Source organism: Trichoderma reesei (assembly GCF_000167675.1).
Source record: "Trichoderma reesei QM6a unplaced genomic scaffold TRIREscaffold_1, whole genome shotgun sequence".
Classification (NCBI taxonomy): Eukaryota; Fungi; Ascomycota; class Sordariomycetes; order Hypocreales; family Hypocreaceae; genus Trichoderma; species Trichoderma reesei.
The window spans coordinates 2,653,790-2,671,378 of NW_006711148.1; the positions used below are offsets into that span (position 1 = coordinate 2,653,790).

Consider the following 17,589-nt stretch of genomic DNA (forward strand, 5'->3'; position numbering starts at 1 on the left):
ACGCACCCAAAGCCGCTGCAGCACGGGCAAGGACAAAAAATCATTGCTTCATTACGGGTTTTGTCATCTATGGTGAAGTATTCATGGGCTCTCCGCCTCCTGACGCTCCGCCCGTCGCCGCGGCCACCGCCTGCGTCGCAAAGTAGCGCACGTCCACGTCGTCATCCTTCTGCAGCTTGTGCAGGTTCGGCAGGATGCGCTGCTGGATCAGCTCCTCGCCCCGGGGCGACGGCGTCGCCTGGGTGCCCTCCTTCTCAATCGTGTAGAGGGTGCCCTGCTCCGGCAGGCGCTGCAGGGCGTTGATGAGCACCTTGTACGTCTTGGCCACGTTGAAGCGGATGTTGGGGATGTCATCCCCGGTCAACTTGTCCAGCATGGGCAGAATCGACTTGGAGATGACGTCTATGCTGACGACAGAGGCCAGAGTCTGCGTTGCAATGAATTAGCCACTGCTACCATGACAGATGACACAAAGGAGAAACAGAAGAAACTTACCGAAATGGCAAAGCAAGTCGTCATCCGGTACAGGTAGTTGGGGTGGTTGCCCATCGTCATGACCTTAGGGATGATGGCCTCACTCGCCCACTCTACGCCAAACACCTCTGTCAGCTTTCGCAGGTTGTGAGTAGCAGCCTCGCGAATGGAGAAGACGGTGTCGCCGAGCCAGCCCATGCACAAGTTGCTCAACTTCTCGTCAAAGAACTTGACGCCCAGCTGGCTGGCCAGCAGAGGGATGTACTCGATAATGGCCAGGCGCACGCGCCACTGCTTGTCTTCGGCCAGGTTGACAATGGCAGGCAGTAGCGAGACGGACAGGGGGTCAATGCCGATAACTGCAAAGATACGTTAGCCTTCTTCGATGCTTATGGATACTTTGATTTCCTGTACATACCCTGGTTCACCAGCTCCAGCTTCGAAATGATGTGCAGTCGAACCTCGGGAAACTCGTCCTTGAGCATCTGGAGGAACATGGGTAGCAGGTGGTCGATAGTCCTGCGTGACGATTAGCTAGGCTCAGGGATCATGGATGCGGCAGACATACTCTTGCTTGCCCAGTATCGGAGCCAGGCCGCTAATCTGAGTTCCCAGGGCAGCGCGCACATGCTGCGACGTGTCTGAGACGAGATCCTCAATGCTGCCCATAATGTCATTAAGGAGCGTCTGTCGGTCCACCAGACTGCAGAAGCCGGGGATCTGGCCGGCAATGGCCGTCCGCACCTCCGCCTCGTTGTCCTTAAGAAGCTTGACGAATGCCGGCACCAAGTCTCTGGAGACGACTTCTTCGTCAACGGCCTTGGCAATCTGTCGAGAGAGACACATCCTTTGTTAGCAACGACCCAAAGCTGCCTATCATCATGCCGCCCACGAACCTTTTCAAACCTGTCGGCTATCATGTACCTGACTCTCCAGCTCTTGTCCTCGATCAGGTTTCGCAGCGAAGTCAGCAGGACGCCGTGGCTGGCTTGCTGCTCCTTGGGCACGCCCTCGGCAATGGCGATAAGAACCTCCACGGTGAGTAATCGAACGCTGTCCTGGTCGTCCGTCACGAGGTGCTGGAAGAGGGGAATCATCTCGTCAATGACAATGGCGGGGGGCATCTCCTTGACAAACTTGGCCAGGTTGGACGCGGCCTGGCGGCGCACCATCGGGGTCTCATCGTGGACCAGCAGACCAAACTGCTGGCGGAGCTGCTCCTGGACGGGAGGAGACACCTTCTTGTAGGGAGCCGTAAACAGGCCGCAGCCGGACACCTTTGACGTGAACCAGTCGGCCTTGGCGAGGCGGATTGTGAGGGGAATGAAGAACTCTTCGACCTGTTGCGGTGAGAGCTCCTCGCAGATCTTGTTGAGAGACTCGACGGCCTAGAATGTGCGCGTCAGCAGAGCGCTCGAGCTAGCGCCAGCGTGCAGCTTACCTTGTCTCGAACGACGGGCTCCTCAATGGCGGCGAGGTTCTCGAGGGGAGACAGCAAGACGTGGCCCCACGCAGGACCACCGACGTATTCGATGAAGTTGCCGAGCTCCTCGCTCAAGGCGACCAAGACCTCGTCCTCATCCTCAACAGACTCTGCGTCACGAACATCATGTTAGAACCAAGACAGGGCAATCGGTTGAGGCGAGGGAGATGAGGAAGCATCGCCAAAGCGGATAATCGAGTTGTCACTGACCGTCGAGGAAGGGAATCAGCTCATCTCTTGTTCGCTCGGCGCCGAGGGCAAGAGCAATTGTAGAGAGCCGGTGAATCGCGTTGAGTCGGAGCAAAACATCGTCGTGCTAAGGGAAAAGCACAGCTCTAGTCAGCATCGCGCCACAAGACAAGGGGGAACGGCAAGCTAAGGAAAAGGCAAGAGGAGCAGAAGCCGGGATCCAAGGGCCAGGGCTTGATGTACCTTGAGCTCGTCGATGAGCACGGCGATGGGGTAGAGCTCGTCGTTTGCGTTTGGCGCTTCAGCCATGGCGTGTCACGAGAGAGGCAAAAGCAGAGACGAGGATGCGTGCGGCGAGAGAAAAAGGGCGCGTTGGTCGAGTCGAATCGAGACGCTCGAGTCACCGCGGAGTAAAGCTGGGAATCGAGGGTGTGGCGGGACAAGGCGAGCGAGACGAGGTCGATGGCAAGGCCGGGCTTGGAGCTGGTGATGCAATCAACGGGGGATGATGATGGCTTTTGCGCAGATCGGAACTGGGCCAGACAGGGCACGATGCTGTACCAGAGGCCGAGCCAGAAGCAGAAACGCGGAATTGAGCTGCGACGGGCGCCGATGCCGCGGTCCGGAGGAGGTCGAGAGGCAGGGCTGAGGGGCAGCTGGACGAGGCTGGAGGCGGAAGGGCGGAGTGCTGAGATGGAGGTTGAGTCGAGGTTTGAGGGGTGAAGATGCAGAGGCACACGAAGCTGCTCAGCTGTTGGAGCCCAGCCCAGCAAGGCCTCGCCTGTTGGACAGCGACTCAGCGGTGCTGCCAGCGCTGCTCGGGGCATGTAGAGGCGACCTGGGGCAACCAGCTGGACAAGCTGCCGCGGTGTTAGTGGTTGTGCTGGTGCTATGATGCATTTCGCTAACACAACGTGCCCCGCCAACGAGGTATACCTGTACCTTTTGGGCGCTGTTTCCCCCCACCCGCAGCCCCTGTGCCTTGGGCGTCTCTTTTTCCTGTAATTTGCCCCTTTGCTGGACAGCCTGGAAATAGGTAGGTACTTTGAGGTACTTTGCGATCCTGTAAGCCACGGCCATGTTCAATTTGACATGCTACAGACGTCAGGCTTGGATACGGGCTTCCTCATGACGGGGAAGTAGTTGCATGATGTATCGGAACTGAATCATGTCATGGAAATACTTGCATCTCGTCCGAACCAATGAGTTCGTGGAGGCATCAAAAGCATCATCAAAGCCCAAGGCAGAGCCTCATGGCTTCTGTGCCCTGACTGCAGCATCACCAACAGCGTGGAGCTGTAATCCGTTTACTTGGTTCTCCTGCTCTTCTTCGGCTACACTTTGGCTTTTGACTTCTACCTTAGGCAGTAGATACCTACTAGGTACTCTTCTACACGTTATTCGCAGCATCTCCGTCGGAAATTGCTGAGCTCTCACTTGCAGATGCATTCCATCTGTGTGCTAAAGGGGGCTGCTGGTAGTACCGAAAAGTACAAAAAGCCTCCACGGGAACAGGGAGCATCGATATTCCGTCACCCCGCCGATATCAGGACCTGCCAAAGCGCAGCGTCTGGCCCGTCAGTTAGCGAGGTACCTGCCCTTCCGCGGCGCTCTCACCCGCTTGCCAGGTCCCTCTACATCGGTCCGCCATCACCATCCATTATCACCCCGCCATCGTCCCTCCAAAAATTCCTGTGACTCAAAGCGACAGACTCCAGCCAATTCTCACGACTCGCCAATTCCGGCATCACCAGCAGTCGAACCCCGTCGTCACGATGCCGACCATTTCCGTCGACAAGTACAAGCTGTACGAGGCCCTCGGCCGCAAGTATGTGACTACAACTCCCCGTCAACCGCACTAGGATATCACCAATATCACCAGGATATCACCACTATCCATCCTTTACAAACAACCAAGAGGATAGCCCTCGCATTGTCCAGTCGCTTACTTACCCTCTCGCCAAACAGATTCACGACGGCAGAGTTTGAGGACCTCTGCTTCGAATTCGGCATCGAGCTCGACGAGGACACCGAAGACCAGGAGCGGCCCATTGTCAACGGCGAGCAGGAGCCTCCGCAGCTCAAGATTGAGATTCCCGCCAACCGCTATGACATGCTCTGCTTCGAGGGCATCGCCCTCAACCTCAACATCTTCCTCGGCCGCACCAAGCCGCCCAACTTCCGCGTCGTAGAGCCAAAGGACGGCCTGCTGCAGACCATCACCGTGTCGCCCGAGGTCGCAAAGGTCCGGCCGTACGTGGCCGGCGCCATCCTGCGCAACATCACCTTCACCAAGGACCGCTACGAGTCCTTCATCGCCCTGCAGGACAAGCTGCACCAGAACCTGGCCCGCCAGCGGACGCTCGTGTCCATCGGCACCCACGACCTCGACACCATCAAGGGCCCCTTCACATACGAGGCCCTGCCGCCCAAGGACTTCAAGTTCGTCCCGCTCAACCAGACGCAGGAGCTGACGGGCGAGACGCTCATGACCTTTTACGAAAACGACCGCCACCTGGGCCGCTACCTGCACATCATCCGGGACGCCCCCGTATACCCCCTGATCCTCGACTCCAACCGCGTCATCTGCTCGCTGCCGCCCATCATCAACGGCGACCACTCCAAGATTACGCTCAACACCACCAACGTCTTCATCGAGATCACCGCCACCGACCTCACCAAGCTGGAGATTGTCACCGACATGATGGTGACCATGTTCTCCGAGTACTGCGCCGAGCCCTTCACCGTCGAGCCCGTCAAGATCATCTCGGACCACAACAACCAGACCCGCATCACGCCCCATCTGCGCCCGCGCGTCACCCACGCCGAGGTCGACTACCTCAACAGCTGCACCGGCCTGAGCGAGTCGCGCGAGAGCCTCTGCCAGCTGCTGTCCAAGATGGCCTACGTCGCCCGGCCGTCGGACAAGGACGCGAACCTGCTCGAGGTGGCCATCCCGCCCACCCGCGCCGACGTGCTGCACCAGGCCGACATCATGGAGGACGTGGCCGTGTGCTACGGCTTCAACCGCCTGCCCCGCAGCTCGCCCAACCGCAGCGCCACCGTCGCCGCGCCGCTGCCCATCAACAAGCTGAGCGACATTGTGCGCATCGAGGCCGCCATGGCCGGCTGGAGCGAGGTCATGCCCCTGACGCTGTGCAGCCACGACGAGAACTTTGCCTGGCTCAACCGCAAGGACGACGGCAACACCGTCGTCAAGCTGGCCAACCCCAAGACGCTCGAGTACCAGGTCGTGCGCACGTCGCTGCTGCCGGGCCTCGTCAAGACGATCCGCGAGAACAAGAGCCACAGCTTGCCCATCAAGATCTTCGAGGCCGCTGACGTCGTCTTCAAGGACAGCCAGGCCGAGCGCCGCGCCCGCAACGAGCGCCACTTCGCCGCCGCCTGGTGCGGCAAGTCGAGCGGCTTCGAGGTCGTCCACGGCCTGCTCGACCGCCTCATGCTCATGCTGCGCACAAACTTTGTCGCCGGCAGCGATGGCAGCGGCAGCAATACCGACGTCAAGCCCGACGGGTACTGGATCGAGGAGCTCAACGAGGACACCTTCTTCCACGGCCACGCGGCGGCCGTGCATCTCCGGCTGGGAGGCAAGGAGCAGCGCATTGGCGAGTTTGGGATCCTGCATCCCTCTGTGTTGGAAAAGTTTGATCTAAGGTGAGTTTTGTTGCGGTTCACAGGGAGTTATCCATGGACACTCTCAATGCAATTTGTTGTTGTTGTTGTGGTTGAACGAACTGCTAACGTATTTGCATAAAGATTCCCCGTCAGTACTTTGGAGATTAACCTAGAGGTCTTCTTATAATCTTACTTTGCGCGCAATCAAAAAACGAAAAGCTACATGCCATCAAGAGCGTATCCCCGGATAGTGGAGGTTGTCAGCTGAACAAAGAGCGTAAAACAAGATGAATAAAGTAGATTGGGTTGGAACAATAAAAGAAACAAGCAGTAAAAACTTCATTTTCAGAAACAAGATATTATCCGTATCTCTGTGGAATTGCGAAATAAGAGTCGGTAGCAACAGCACATAAATGGCACGCATGACATGAAAATCTAGGGTAGTTGAAAAGGGGGAACTGCTTAACATTCTACACAACACCCTCTAGTACTTTCTAGATACTGATGAATTAATCACTTACACTCGAACAGGACTGAAAACCTTCATGAAAACGCTCACAAATCATCGCTGACACACAATATCTACATCTACCTCACCCTGCCATCTGAGGCACTCTCATTCTTTGCTCATGGCAAGCACCCTTGCCTGATTGAAGAACAATCCGAGTTCCTCCCCATTCCAATAAAATGCATCTACTAGGTATCCTTCTTTGTGAGATTACTCCCTCTTTTAGCCAACTTGTAGCCAAAAGCCGGCTTCGACCGCGATTGATGCATGAAAAAGAACAAGAAAAAGCATGATGATTGTCTATCCTTCTGCCAAGCTTCCTCTGACTTCTTTTGCAACCGCACAAAACTCATCTGACAGAATCAGTCTCAGAGCAAGTCTAGTCGCAACTTTTCAAAGGCGAGGGTTCCATAGTTCTTGCTGTGGCAACAATCCAGAAAGCCAACCAGTTTCTTCGGGTACGGGTCCTTGCTCAGGAGTATAGTCAACCAGCTCTGCAGGCCCAATGTCAACCACCGAAATCTCCGAAATCGTGCGCGGCCGGACGTACACGAGACGCTTGGTGTTTTGCGTCTCCATGACCACATACGGCTGCGCGACCTGGTCTGCAAACATGACCTCCTACGTCATCTCCCGCATCTCCTGATCGCGAGAAATGGGGGCTGCCGTCGAGCCTTCAGCAGCGGGCTCGGCGGCACGGCCAAAGTTGGACATGACGGCCTTGCCAATGTTGAGGCCAGCGATGCCATCGCGAAGGGCCGCAAAGGCGCCCATCCCGTCTGCAGACACGCTGTGTTGTAGAGTGGCGTGCCTGTCTTCGGGCGTCAAGATGCCGTGCGCGGTCTCGACCGACGTGAGCACCGACTGGCTGGTTGACAGGCTGGGCGGCCGTGGACTCGGGGCCGACGATGCCGATGTCTCTGGCGCTCCCTCTTCTGCTCGGGCCACGCTGGGATAGTGGAGGCTCGAGACGGCAGCCTGCCGGTCGCTTTCCGCAATGGCGGCGGCGTTGAGCGCACCGTTCATTTCGTCCTCGGTGCGGCCAAACAGCTGATGCCACCAACGGATCTCGTCAAGACGCGGCAGAATGATGCGTTCCTTTCCCTTGACATGATCATCGATTGTCGGGTCGTAGTCAGGGTTGGTGAATTCAGCTCTCCGGCAGAGGAAGTAGTCCCACACTGATGACGTCCTCTCTGCTACGCGGGCATCTTTTCGCTGCTTCTCTGAGTTGTACAGAAAGGTTCCGTACTGACACGAGTACGAGTGATACATCAGACGCCGGAGGAATCGTTCATTGTACTCGAAGCGCGTCTTGTTCTGCCGCAGCAGCTGGTACATGCAGTCGAGGAACTGGTGGAAAACCGGGCTGATCATCTTTGGCACGGTGGCTTCCTCGTCCACTACCTGACCGCTGGCAGTCTCGCCCATGGAAGCAAGGTCGGCGTCTTCTTTGTTCGAGCTGAAGAAGCGTTTGGCGCCGCTAATGACGTTTTGGAAGGCGTCGGTCCGTCCGTCACTCTCTCCCGGCTGCACCTTGAGACCGGCGAACGCGTCCTTTTGTACGGTGAACCAGTCTTCGGAATTGAGGTGGCCGGAGCGTAACCTGAACATGTGGCCAAAAGACAGCCAGTCTTTTTCTACGAGGACGATGAAGCCGTCAATGGTGCGATAGTAGGGGTCCAGCATGACCTGGGCCAGGGCACTCAGCTGGCTGGTGCGATCCCAGCCATCTGAGCAGTGGATCAGAACGTGCGAATGCTTGATGCCGACCTGACGGGCAATGAGGGCTGACCCATCAAGGATATCGTGAATGTGCCTTAGCCAGTTGCTCTGGTGCAGGAGCTCGCGGTTGGGGGGCAGAGGAGACAAGTCGGCATCCTTGAGCGCCTCCACCACCTTGAGCAGGGAGTTTCGCATGATGTGGATGTTGTCAATGTTGAGGAAAACCTTCTGTGCAAACTTGTACTTGTCCATCGGCTCTGAGCCCATCCCCTGCACCTGATTCACCATGGCATTGATCGTCGGACGAGCATCCACGATGAGGTTGTTCTGTTGAGCGCCATAGATGAGCCGCTTGCCGGTCTTGTCATCGTAGAGAGCAGCAGATCTAGAAATGAGCTCGTCTTCGTACCGCTCCGTTTCCGTGAGTTGAGTTTCCAGCATGACGCTGCCGTTGGACACCTCTGCCTGACTCGACATTGGCGAGGAACTTTCCGAGCCACCACTACCGGTCGAGGCCGAAAAAGAAGCAGCGACCAGCTTTTCGTCCTGGACATTAGTCCTCCTGGTGATGCCTGCCAACGGCTGAGAACTCCGCGTGATGGTGCAGTTATTGACCGGATGGATGTAAGAGAGGGCGGGGATCCGATTCCTGGACCGGAACTCCTTGGCGTATTTGAGAACATTATCGGAGATCTTGGACGGCACGACGAGGACGGCCGGATAGGTGTCGCAAAAACTGTAGTCGTGGTTGATGTTGGTGATCCTCCAGCCCTTGTCCGGCAGCTTCTCGCTGATGCCCTGGCGACGAAACTCCGCTCTGGGGTCATAGATGTTCCAGCCGTTGACCTCCTTCTCCATCTTGGGCGGCTTGTGGCTAAAGGCAAATAGGTTCTGGACGGTGCCAAGCTTGCAAGTGCGACACTTGATATGGTCAAAAGCCTCACGCGCCACCTCGGTGGTGGGGAAGTTGAAGGTGATGAAGGTAAAGTCCCGGCATTGGATGCGTATTGACGGTGCCTGGCGGGACGACGGAGGCGTCGGCCGGAATGTGCAATGGGAGAGCATCGGGTACGTGATCCATTTCTCGCGCTTCTTCGGCGGAGGCGTCGACTCTTGGCCGTCTTGAGGTGGCTGTTCGATGATGGCGGTAAAGATCATGTGGAAGTTGGTCAGTGTCAGCGTGCCGGTGGCCGTCTGGCCGCCGTTGATGGCCTGGACATGTTCGATGATCTGGGGGGAAAATAGCCACGATGTCAGGACTTGCGACTAGAGTTGGGCCTCCGAGTGGAAGCTGAGACGCAGGAGAGCTGTGCCGTCAAAGCACATACCTTCTTGGCTTCCATCGTTCGTGAGCCCCCCTATGCTGGGAGGTGCAGGCAGCTGATACGATATAAACCTCCCGACTCTATTGCGGAGCTGGCGGATCTCGTTGATCTGCAGCCGTGGGGTGCTACGGTGAGGTGCAGATGGATGTCGCGTAAGGCTTTGCGTCTTTGGGGCCCGACAGCGAAAGCCGCACGAGAACAGCAACGCGCCAGCAACAGCAAAGGCACGGCGAGGCCAGTGGTGACTCGACAGGAAAGGGATCCGGCGAGGTAGAGGCGCAGTTCGGATCAGCTCCGGGAATGTGCCTTGGTAGGGCAACACCTGCGGGATGCGGCAGCGATCGAGTCGAGCGAGCGGAAGCAGAGGCGGTGATGGGTGGCCGATTTGAAATGCGAACCGCAGGCCACCATCACAGGCTCTGCAGCTGTGTCTTTGTCTGGCCGCCAAAAACAAGGACAAGAATCACCAGATGGAGGAGCGCCAGAAGCTCATTGCTGCCTCTGATTCGGATCGTCAACAAGGCTGCGGCGAGTGCGGGACAAAGAATTGCAGCAGAGCCCTTTGTCCTAAGGCAGATCTGCGTACAAGGAGAGAAGCGTCGTCAGAAGCTCGAGAGCGGCATCACAAGGTTCAAGGTCGAGGCTTCAGGCAGGTGCTGGCGGGGCACCTGCCCGGGGGTGGGGTTGCCAGGGAACCCGAAAGACGTCAGGCGCGGCCATTGCGCTGAGGAAGGAGCCACAGCAGCTTACGGGGCGCTATAGCAGGACAGTGTTTGGGGGGGAAGGAGGCACCAGCAACAACTTGAAGCGCGAACTTGCCAGAGTGACGCATACTATTCGGCGAACGCCAAAACTGATTCTCCGGCCTGGATGAGCTGCTACTAGCGCGAGGTACGTACCGCTTAGTATCATGAAAGAAGACCAAAAAATCCCCAAGAAAATTCCGATTGAAAAATTAAGGAACAATTTTAGCCCACTTTCCACACTCGGCACAAGGACCACTTTGTCCCGGTTAGGGCTCAACCCACACAAGCCGAAAATTGACCCTGCGAAGCGCCAAACCGCTGCGACTCTGTGACTTGAAGCCTCTCGCCCAGCCCCAAGCCCGCCAGCCCTTGGAAATCGCGAACTTTGTCCCTTTTCTCTGCACGGCCAGACACAGCACCACAAGTTCAAGTCACAGAAGACTCGAATTCACATCATTCAAAATGTCTCACCCGGGTGCTCAGATGTGAGTGCAGAAAGCTTTTCCCCCTCCGTGTTGTTTGATATCGATACACAGAAAAGAACCCTTGTCGCCGTCGTTTTTTCCTTTCTTCGGTGGTGATGTTTGATGGGAGTGCTGGTGGTGATGGCGTCGACCGATACGGCGGGAAGGATATACAGAAAAAGCAGGGAAGATGGGAATTGGGTTGATACATCTGCTGGGAAGGAAACCAGGCAACCAGGAGCATGGAGTCTTGCGTTGTTGGAAAGACTGTCATCACCACCATCACTACCATGACCATCACGACCACACCATTCGACAAACTTTCACGTTCCAATTACGCACAAACGCTAACAGCATCTTTTTTCCCCCAAACAGCTCCAAGCGGAGAAAGTTCGTCGCCGACGGTGTCTTCTACGCCGAGCTCAACGAGTTCTTCCAGCGCGAGCTCGCTGAGGAGGGCTACTCCGGCGTCGAGGTCCGCGTCACGCCCACCGTCACCGACATCATCGTCCGCGCCACGCACACCCAGGAGGTCCTCGGCGAGCAGGGCCGCCGCATCCGCGAGCTCACGTCGCTCATCCAGAAGCGCTTCAAGTTCCCCGAGAACTCCGTCTCCCTGTACGCCGCCAAGGTCCAGAACCGCGGCCTGTCCGCCGTCGCCCAGTGCGAGTCGCTGCGCTACAAGCTGCTCAACGGCCTGGCCGTCCGCCGCGCCTGCTACGGCGTCCTGCGCTTCATCATGGAGTCCGGCGCCAAGGGCTGCGAGGTTGTCGTTTCCGGCAAGCTCCGTGCCGCCCGTGCCAAGTCCATGAAGTTCACCGACGGCTTCATGATCCACTCCGGCCAGCCCGCCAAGGACTTCATCGACAGCGCCACCCGCCACGTCCTGCTCCGCCAGGGTGTCCTCGGCATCAAGGTCAAGATCATGCGCGGCTCCGACCCTGAGGGCAAGGCCGGCCCCCAGAAGTCCCTCCCCGACGCCGTCACCATCATCGAGCCCAAGGAGGAGCAGGCCGTCCTCCAGCCCGTCAGCCAGGACTACGGCGCTAAGGCCGCCCAGGCCGTCGCCCAGGGCAGCCAGGACATCCGGGTCGCCGAGCAGGAGGGCGCCACGGAGGAGGCCCAGCCCGCCGCTGAGGAGCAGTAGGATGGTCCCGGCGACTCTGCCTGGTGAAGTTGTGTGTTGTCTTTTAGCAAAAGGGGTCCTTGGAGAGATGGGGAACAAGAAAACCCCGGGTCTTTGTGGACTAGAAGGATGAGACAAGAGGTCGGTTGATGATGATTATATCAAGCCACAGGGCAAAAGGGATGGCGGTCAAACTTAAGGCGTCAATTGATCATTTGCATCTGCTAAAGGGGCATGGGAAAAAGGTTCCGTCCTTGTTTTTCCTTGAATCTTTAATGATATGAAACAAAAAACTAAAAAAAAAACTCTCATGGCCAAACACCGATTCCTTGATTTCCTTGTCCATGTATTTTGCTTGTTCGCTGCGAGGGCGGATGCTGTCATTAAAATGCTGATATGTAACAAAACGATTAAAACAAGATAATGAGTAAGGTAGGTATGGTATGGTAGAGAGAGTTGAAGCAAAAAGAAATCGGATGTTATAGGCCATGACCAGCCTGTGGTATATATCTCTCTCCATCACAAAGGAAACATGCTTCCCCGTCTTCTTGTTCCTCCCTTCTTTTTCAGAGACCATACAATGGCCCGCACTCTTTTAATTCCCTTCATCTTTCTATCTCTCGCACCCGCCCGTCACCTTTTCATCCCAAAATCAAGGAAAATAAAAAATGCAAACCAACCCAAAGTATCGTACAACAGGAGCATGCTTTCAAATCCAGTTCCCTTTCCGATTCAGTCATGTTTACCGTTAGAGAAAAAAAGTTGATGAAAATCAACGAATGGTGATCCCACACACAAAAACGCCTCCGTCCCCAAGAAAAGTGATATGAAATGGAACTAGACAACAGGTCCCCGCCTCCCTTTTATCATGCGCAAAGATCATGCTCAAGGCTGCAGCCGCAGCAGTTTGGCTCCCATTGCAGATGGATGTCGCTCCGTCGGTCGGGAGACTTTGGAACGCAGGGTGAGAGAGAGAGAGAGGAAAGAAAGGAGAAGAGACGAGAGAGCAGGAGAGTAGGAAGAACAAAAGTCTTCTTGTTAAGCCACCTGGGCCCAACTCTCCGCTCCCCCCTTTGCTAGATCTTGTGTATTGTGAGGCGAAATTGCAGTAGCTGATACCTGCATGTGCGATTGGAGTCGTCTTTTCACCTCAGAGCAGCCCCCCTTTCGATATCCCAGACATGACATTGCATGGCGAATACACAGTTTGGCCGGCCATCTGAGGTGGACCGTTGTTCTTCATCTCACAAGAGAAAGCATAGCAATGACTCGCGGGGTATATCCATCATACTCTGATCTCTCTCTCATGACTTCTGAGAATCGGGACAGAAAAGAAAACTGACCAAGAAGCTTTCTACTACCTCTCAGTATGCTTCTGAGATTCCAGCTCAATGTCATTGCTGGTGTACTGCTTCTTGCCGTTGGCCGAACCGTTGGCCGCGCCATTGGACCCATTGGCGCCGTTCATGAGACCCTCGTCGTCGCTCTCGGTGAGGTCGGTGAGGCCGAGACCCGCAGCCTCCTCTTCGTCGTAGGCCCGGATAAGGCCCTGCCTGTCCCCATGAAAGCTGCTGAGGCTGTGCCTCGACGTGTTTTCGCTTCTCCGAGATTGCATGCTGCGGCGGGTTTGGAAGCCAGAGACCATATCTGTTCCAGCAGCGTCAAAGCCACCGCGTCCCGCAACCAGCCTCTGCCCGTGGGGGTCGCCCCGGGAAAGGTTCAGGAGGTACACTCCAGTAAAGGTGACGAGGAAGCCGCAGAGCAACGAGAGCGTGTTGACGGGATCGGTGGTGTTGAAGCCGCTGAAGAGGATGAAGGAGGCGCAGAGCGTCGCAGTGGTAAAAGTGACATAGTAGAGAGGGTTAACACTGCAATTTGAGGATTAGTATTGGGACGTACAGAATGGAGCTGTGGAACCCCAACTTACATGTTGGTCGGGAATGATGCCAAGGCCTTGTTGAAGTAGTTCATCTGGGTCAGGATGCAGACTGCCGTAAGAATCATGAAGACGTAGGTCGAGGGGTGCGTAAATTGGTTGTGGCCGGCAAAGGTAAGCTTGAGAGCAATACCAAACGACTTGACGGACATGACGGAGATGGAGCCGACAGTAGAGCAGATGGAGAGGTAGATGAGGGCATTTCGCTTGCCGTAGACGGGTGCGATGCGGTAGATCATGAAGACTGCGAATGCCACGACAGCAAAGGCGTACAAGAGAAAGCCTGATCAGTGTTAGTTGAGGGTCCTGGACAGAATCGAGGAGCGGCCAGATGCCCGAGGGGAATCGCAAAAGAATCAATCAGAGAGGACGCTGTCGCCTTCGTACCTGGCTGGATCGCATAGTGCAGGATCTGATCAATCGTCTCAATCTCCTCGTCCGGAGGCGCGTGCAGGACAATGACGACGGCGCCAATGAGGCAAATGGCGCTGCCCAACTTCCCCAGCGTGCCGAGTTCCTCGTCCAAGAAGTATGATCCCAATACGGCACCGATCAGGACACTGAGAGCTCCGAGGGGTGTGACCAGGATGGCCGGTGCAAAAGCGTAGGCGGCAAAGTTGCAGATCTCTCCGATGCCAACTGCGAAGAGAAATGGATATTAGACGGGCGTGCAGACAAGGTTTAGACGGGCTTCAGTGCTCACGAGTTGCAATACCCGCCCACCATAAGGGGCTTCTGAGGTATACGAATCCATCGCCTTCGAATCCGTGTCGCTCTTCGGCTTGCATCAATCCCTGGACAGAGTGTCAGCAACGGTGACTCCCATCAACGATTCAGCGGGCTGAGGCATCGCGAAGTTGCTGGAGCTGTTGAAGTAGCAGCAGCGATTGGGTTCTAACCTTTTTAGTGATAACGAAACTGGTACCTAAAGAGACACAAGAGTCAGGATGAACTCGTCGCAAAGCCAAACAGTCAGAGGAGAGGCGAGAAGGACTTACCAATGGCCAAGGCTGATGACATGGCCAACGCCAGGCCGACGTATCTACACACGACAAGAGTCAGCGAGACGAGGTTCCAGTATGACAGCCCCTCTTGGTGCAAGAGAGGCCTCCTCTGAGGGCAACGTACTTGTCCTCAATCATGATGAAGGAGTGGTTTCTGGCGCGCGCAAAACGGCGGCAGAGGTGCAAGGCAGATGACGTGCGGACTCGATCGACTCCTTAGGAAAAGGGAAACGGCGCGAACGGGGCCAAATGAGCGTGCGCGAGGACAAGTCGTAGCGAATGCGTGTTGCCGCAAAGGAAGGGAAAGAAAGAAGAAGATCGAGAGGGCGCAGTTGGAGTCGCGGCGACTCGAAGGCGGGGGAGTTGAGACGAAAATGTCAGGCGTAAGAAGGCGAAAATCGTCAGATCAGGCCTTATCAATCCAATGACGAGGCTCGCGGTATCTCGTTGTCGTTGTCGTTGTCGACGTTGTTGCAGTCGCTGTCGTGTCGTTTCTCCGTCGTGTCTCGTTCGCAAGGGAGGGAGGAGAGGAGACGAGGATCGCTCGCAGTCGTGCCGTTTGTCTGGCCTCTGTGTCGCACCGGCTGCCCTCTTTTGCTGGCTCGTCCAAGTCCGTCTCGCAAGGCAGCAAATGTCAAAGAAAGGTCAAGATGCAACCGCAGCACAGACGCAACGCCGAGTCGTGCCAAAGGAAAGGGGAGGGGGGAAAAGGAAAAGGAAAAAAAAAGGACCTGGTGAAGATGGGTGCAAAAGTGAAGGAGAGAAACGAAAGAGAGTTGAGAGGGAAAAAAAAAAGGAACGTATCACGGATGTACTCTGTGGTGGCTTGTGGGTTATTGGAGATTTTCCTGGCTTGGGATCAAATGGGATCGAGCTGGACTGATTGGATTGCAGTCTGGCTAGAGGTTCCAGTTGGCTGTTTGGTGGCGCCGATTTCTTTTTTTGGGGGGCGAACAGTGAGGTCTCGGTCTCTGTAGTGGGAGCTGAGTGCAAGTGGTGACCTGTGTGAGGGATGAGGTACGAGGCACATGTACCGGACAGTACCTCTAAGGTTCCCAGTATGTGGGAACTTGGAGCGTGTCTCACCAGCGTCTGTGGGCGCTGCTGCAGTGCGTGTACAGGGCGCGGCATCGGCCTCAGCGGGCTCGGCGGGCCACGACAGAGGCGCAAGGCCCTGGAGCACAGCGCTAAGCTGGAGGGACGGGTACCTGAGGGGCTAGCGGGCGAGGGTGCTGCGCTTCTCACAGGGCGGGGAGATGTGCGGGAGAGTAGAGGAGACGCAGCGCTAGGACAGCGTCACATGCAACAGCAGGTAGAGTCTACTGCTGCACTAGCAGGCTGGCTTCGACCTTGCCCGTCATTCTTGCGCGGCATCATCACACGCATGCATCGCTGCCCACTCTTTCTCTTCCTCTCCCTCTCTCCAGCAACTACTATAACAAACCCCAGTCAGTCCAAGCCACGGCCAGACCCCGTCAAATCCCCGGCCCCAGCCAAGCTGCAGAACAGAAAATTTCAGCCGAGAAATGATGCTTTGCTTCAAGATTAGTAGCAGGTAAAGCCGGTGGATCGCAGCGGTCCTCTAACGTGAATCCCCGGCTGGGCAATGCAGACTCGTGTCTGGCCTGTTTCATTCAAGCTCGGGCTGTTTGTTCGTTTGTTCATTACGGCAAGGCTGGAGATCTCTCTGAGATGGCAGCCTCGGTTCGCCTCGTGTACATTCTTACTGCATCTTGCCTAGCAATTGGCTGGCAGTTTCTCGCCAGACAGCGGTCGAGCAACACGATGGATATGTTGCTTTGCTCTCTTCCGCTTCATACGTCTTATCAACGTTGATTTGACTGCTAACGTGGCATCTCACACGTGTATGCAGCGTCGAACAGCATTACAGTGCCAAATGAGGCAGCATTCTTGCAACCGGTGTGGCATACTAGCATCTTCCCTACCTTTTCCTCCCTTTCCTCCCCCTCCCTCCTTGCATCGACGCGTCACGAGGGCCCTGGTAAACAAAACCAGCACGAATTCCGAAGGGCCGAGTCGCAAATCACACCTTGATGAAAAGGGCGACGCATCCGAACCTCACGTTTCTCCCCGAGGGCGCGATCCGAACGGGCAGCCTCGCGCAGACGTCATTGGTCCGCCGCCAGCAGGGGAAGCATGTGTTTTTGATGGGATGCTGATAATACCGATGAACCCGAAACGTCTTTAGCTACCTACCTATTGTGCTTCCATCAATATCACTATAGTCAACAACAGGAACAGCACTTGAGCACGCACGAGGATGGAGTCTAGTGTAAGCAACCCTACTCTCATCTGGTCTCCAAAAATAGTGCTGCTCCGAGCCAGGGACGGTCCCCTCATCGCGCCTCACCTCATCTCACTCACGCGTTCGTACGTTATCACGAGACCGGCACATAATAGTCGTCTTAGACACGAACCCGCTGCGCCTCACTGGCCCAACTAATGGCTCACTAGGGCGGGAACGAGGATACGAAGGCGGGCTACAAATCGCCAGCAATGTCTCGATACTGACGCAGCCCTTGAAGTCCTCATAACCATCATACTAAGACTCATCCTTATTGCCTTTCGGTCCCCTTGGTCATCATCTCCTCTGTTAATTCCCATCTAACCCCCATTTGCCCCATGATATCACAGCATCTCTCTTCATCCGCACAACTGATTCATGCCCAGTGGACCCCCCCAGTCCAAGCGCTTCCAAGTTTGGCACAGTGCCGAGAAGATGATCGACCTCCTCTCTGCTTCACATCACAATTAGGGGACCCCCCCCTTGTCCGGACCACTTGAACCTCTGCGGGCGAAACAAGACGCAAGAATGACCAAAAAGGACCAAAAGAATCGACCCCTGGATAAGTGGAGCAGGGACGCGCAAACATGAAACATGGATACTGCACACAGTACGACGTTGCGACGCTTGAGGATTTTGACATGTCCGGGCATTAAAGCCGTGAAGTC

At 56.0% G+C, this 17,589-nt stretch overlaps 5 protein-coding genes across 5 annotated transcripts; 2 read left to right on the forward strand and 3 right to left on the reverse strand.

Moving 5' to 3' along the window:
* Nucleotides 1-67: 67 nt before the first annotated feature.
* On the reverse strand, nucleotides 68-2,455 carry TRIREDRAFT_21324 (uncharacterized protein; the record flags this gene model as incomplete). The annotated part of the gene is made up of 8 exons (XM_006960934.1): nucleotides 68-427; nucleotides 496-833; nucleotides 893-993; nucleotides 1,043-1,302; nucleotides 1,371-1,862; nucleotides 1,916-2,067; nucleotides 2,168-2,273; nucleotides 2,390-2,455. The coding sequence occupies 8 exons, from the start codon at nucleotides 2,453-2,455 to the stop codon at nucleotides 68-70; spliced, it is 1,875 nt and encodes a 624-aa protein (XP_006960996.1).
* A 1,461-nt stretch (nucleotides 2,456-3,916) lies between these two features.
* TRIREDRAFT_74258 (beta subunit of phenylalanyl-tRNA synthetase) lies at nucleotides 3,917-6,129 on the forward strand. Its single transcript, XM_006961310.1, has 3 exons — nucleotides 3,917-3,974; nucleotides 4,115-5,821; nucleotides 5,924-6,129. Exons 1-3 carry the CDS (start codon nucleotides 3,922-3,924, stop codon nucleotides 5,967-5,969), a joined length of 1,806 nt encoding a protein of 601 aa, XP_006961372.1. The 5' UTR covers nucleotides 3,917-3,921; the 3' UTR covers nucleotides 5,970-6,129.
* A 613-nt stretch (nucleotides 6,130-6,742) lies between these two features.
* Nucleotides 6,743-9,358, reverse strand: TRIREDRAFT_119854 (uncharacterized protein; the record flags this gene model as incomplete). Its single annotated transcript, XM_006961766.1, has 2 exons — nucleotides 6,743-9,245; nucleotides 9,344-9,358. The coding sequence occupies 2 exons, from the start codon at nucleotides 9,356-9,358 to the stop codon at nucleotides 6,912-6,914; spliced, it is 2,349 nt and encodes a 782-aa protein (XP_006961828.1). The 3' UTR covers nucleotides 6,743-6,911.
* Nucleotides 9,359-10,471: 1,113 nt separating this feature from the next.
* rps3 (40s ribosomal protein) lies at nucleotides 10,472-11,958 on the forward strand. Its single transcript, XM_006961311.1, has 2 exons — nucleotides 10,472-10,571; nucleotides 10,926-11,958. The coding sequence occupies exons 1-2, from the start codon at nucleotides 10,549-10,551 to the stop codon at nucleotides 11,695-11,697; spliced, it is 795 nt and encodes a 264-aa protein (XP_006961373.1). The 5' UTR covers nucleotides 10,472-10,548; the 3' UTR covers nucleotides 11,698-11,958.
* A 1,075-nt stretch (nucleotides 11,959-13,033) lies between these two features.
* TRIREDRAFT_54329 (uncharacterized protein) lies at nucleotides 13,034-14,656 on the reverse strand (the record flags this gene model as incomplete). The annotated part of the gene is made up of 6 exons (XM_006961767.1): nucleotides 13,034-13,544; nucleotides 13,604-13,895; nucleotides 14,000-14,251; nucleotides 14,316-14,406; nucleotides 14,512-14,537; nucleotides 14,611-14,656. Coding segments are annotated over 6 exons (1,218 nt in total), but the record flags the coding sequence as incomplete, so codon positions are not given.
* Between the last annotated feature and the right edge of the window lie 2,933 nt (nucleotides 14,657-17,589).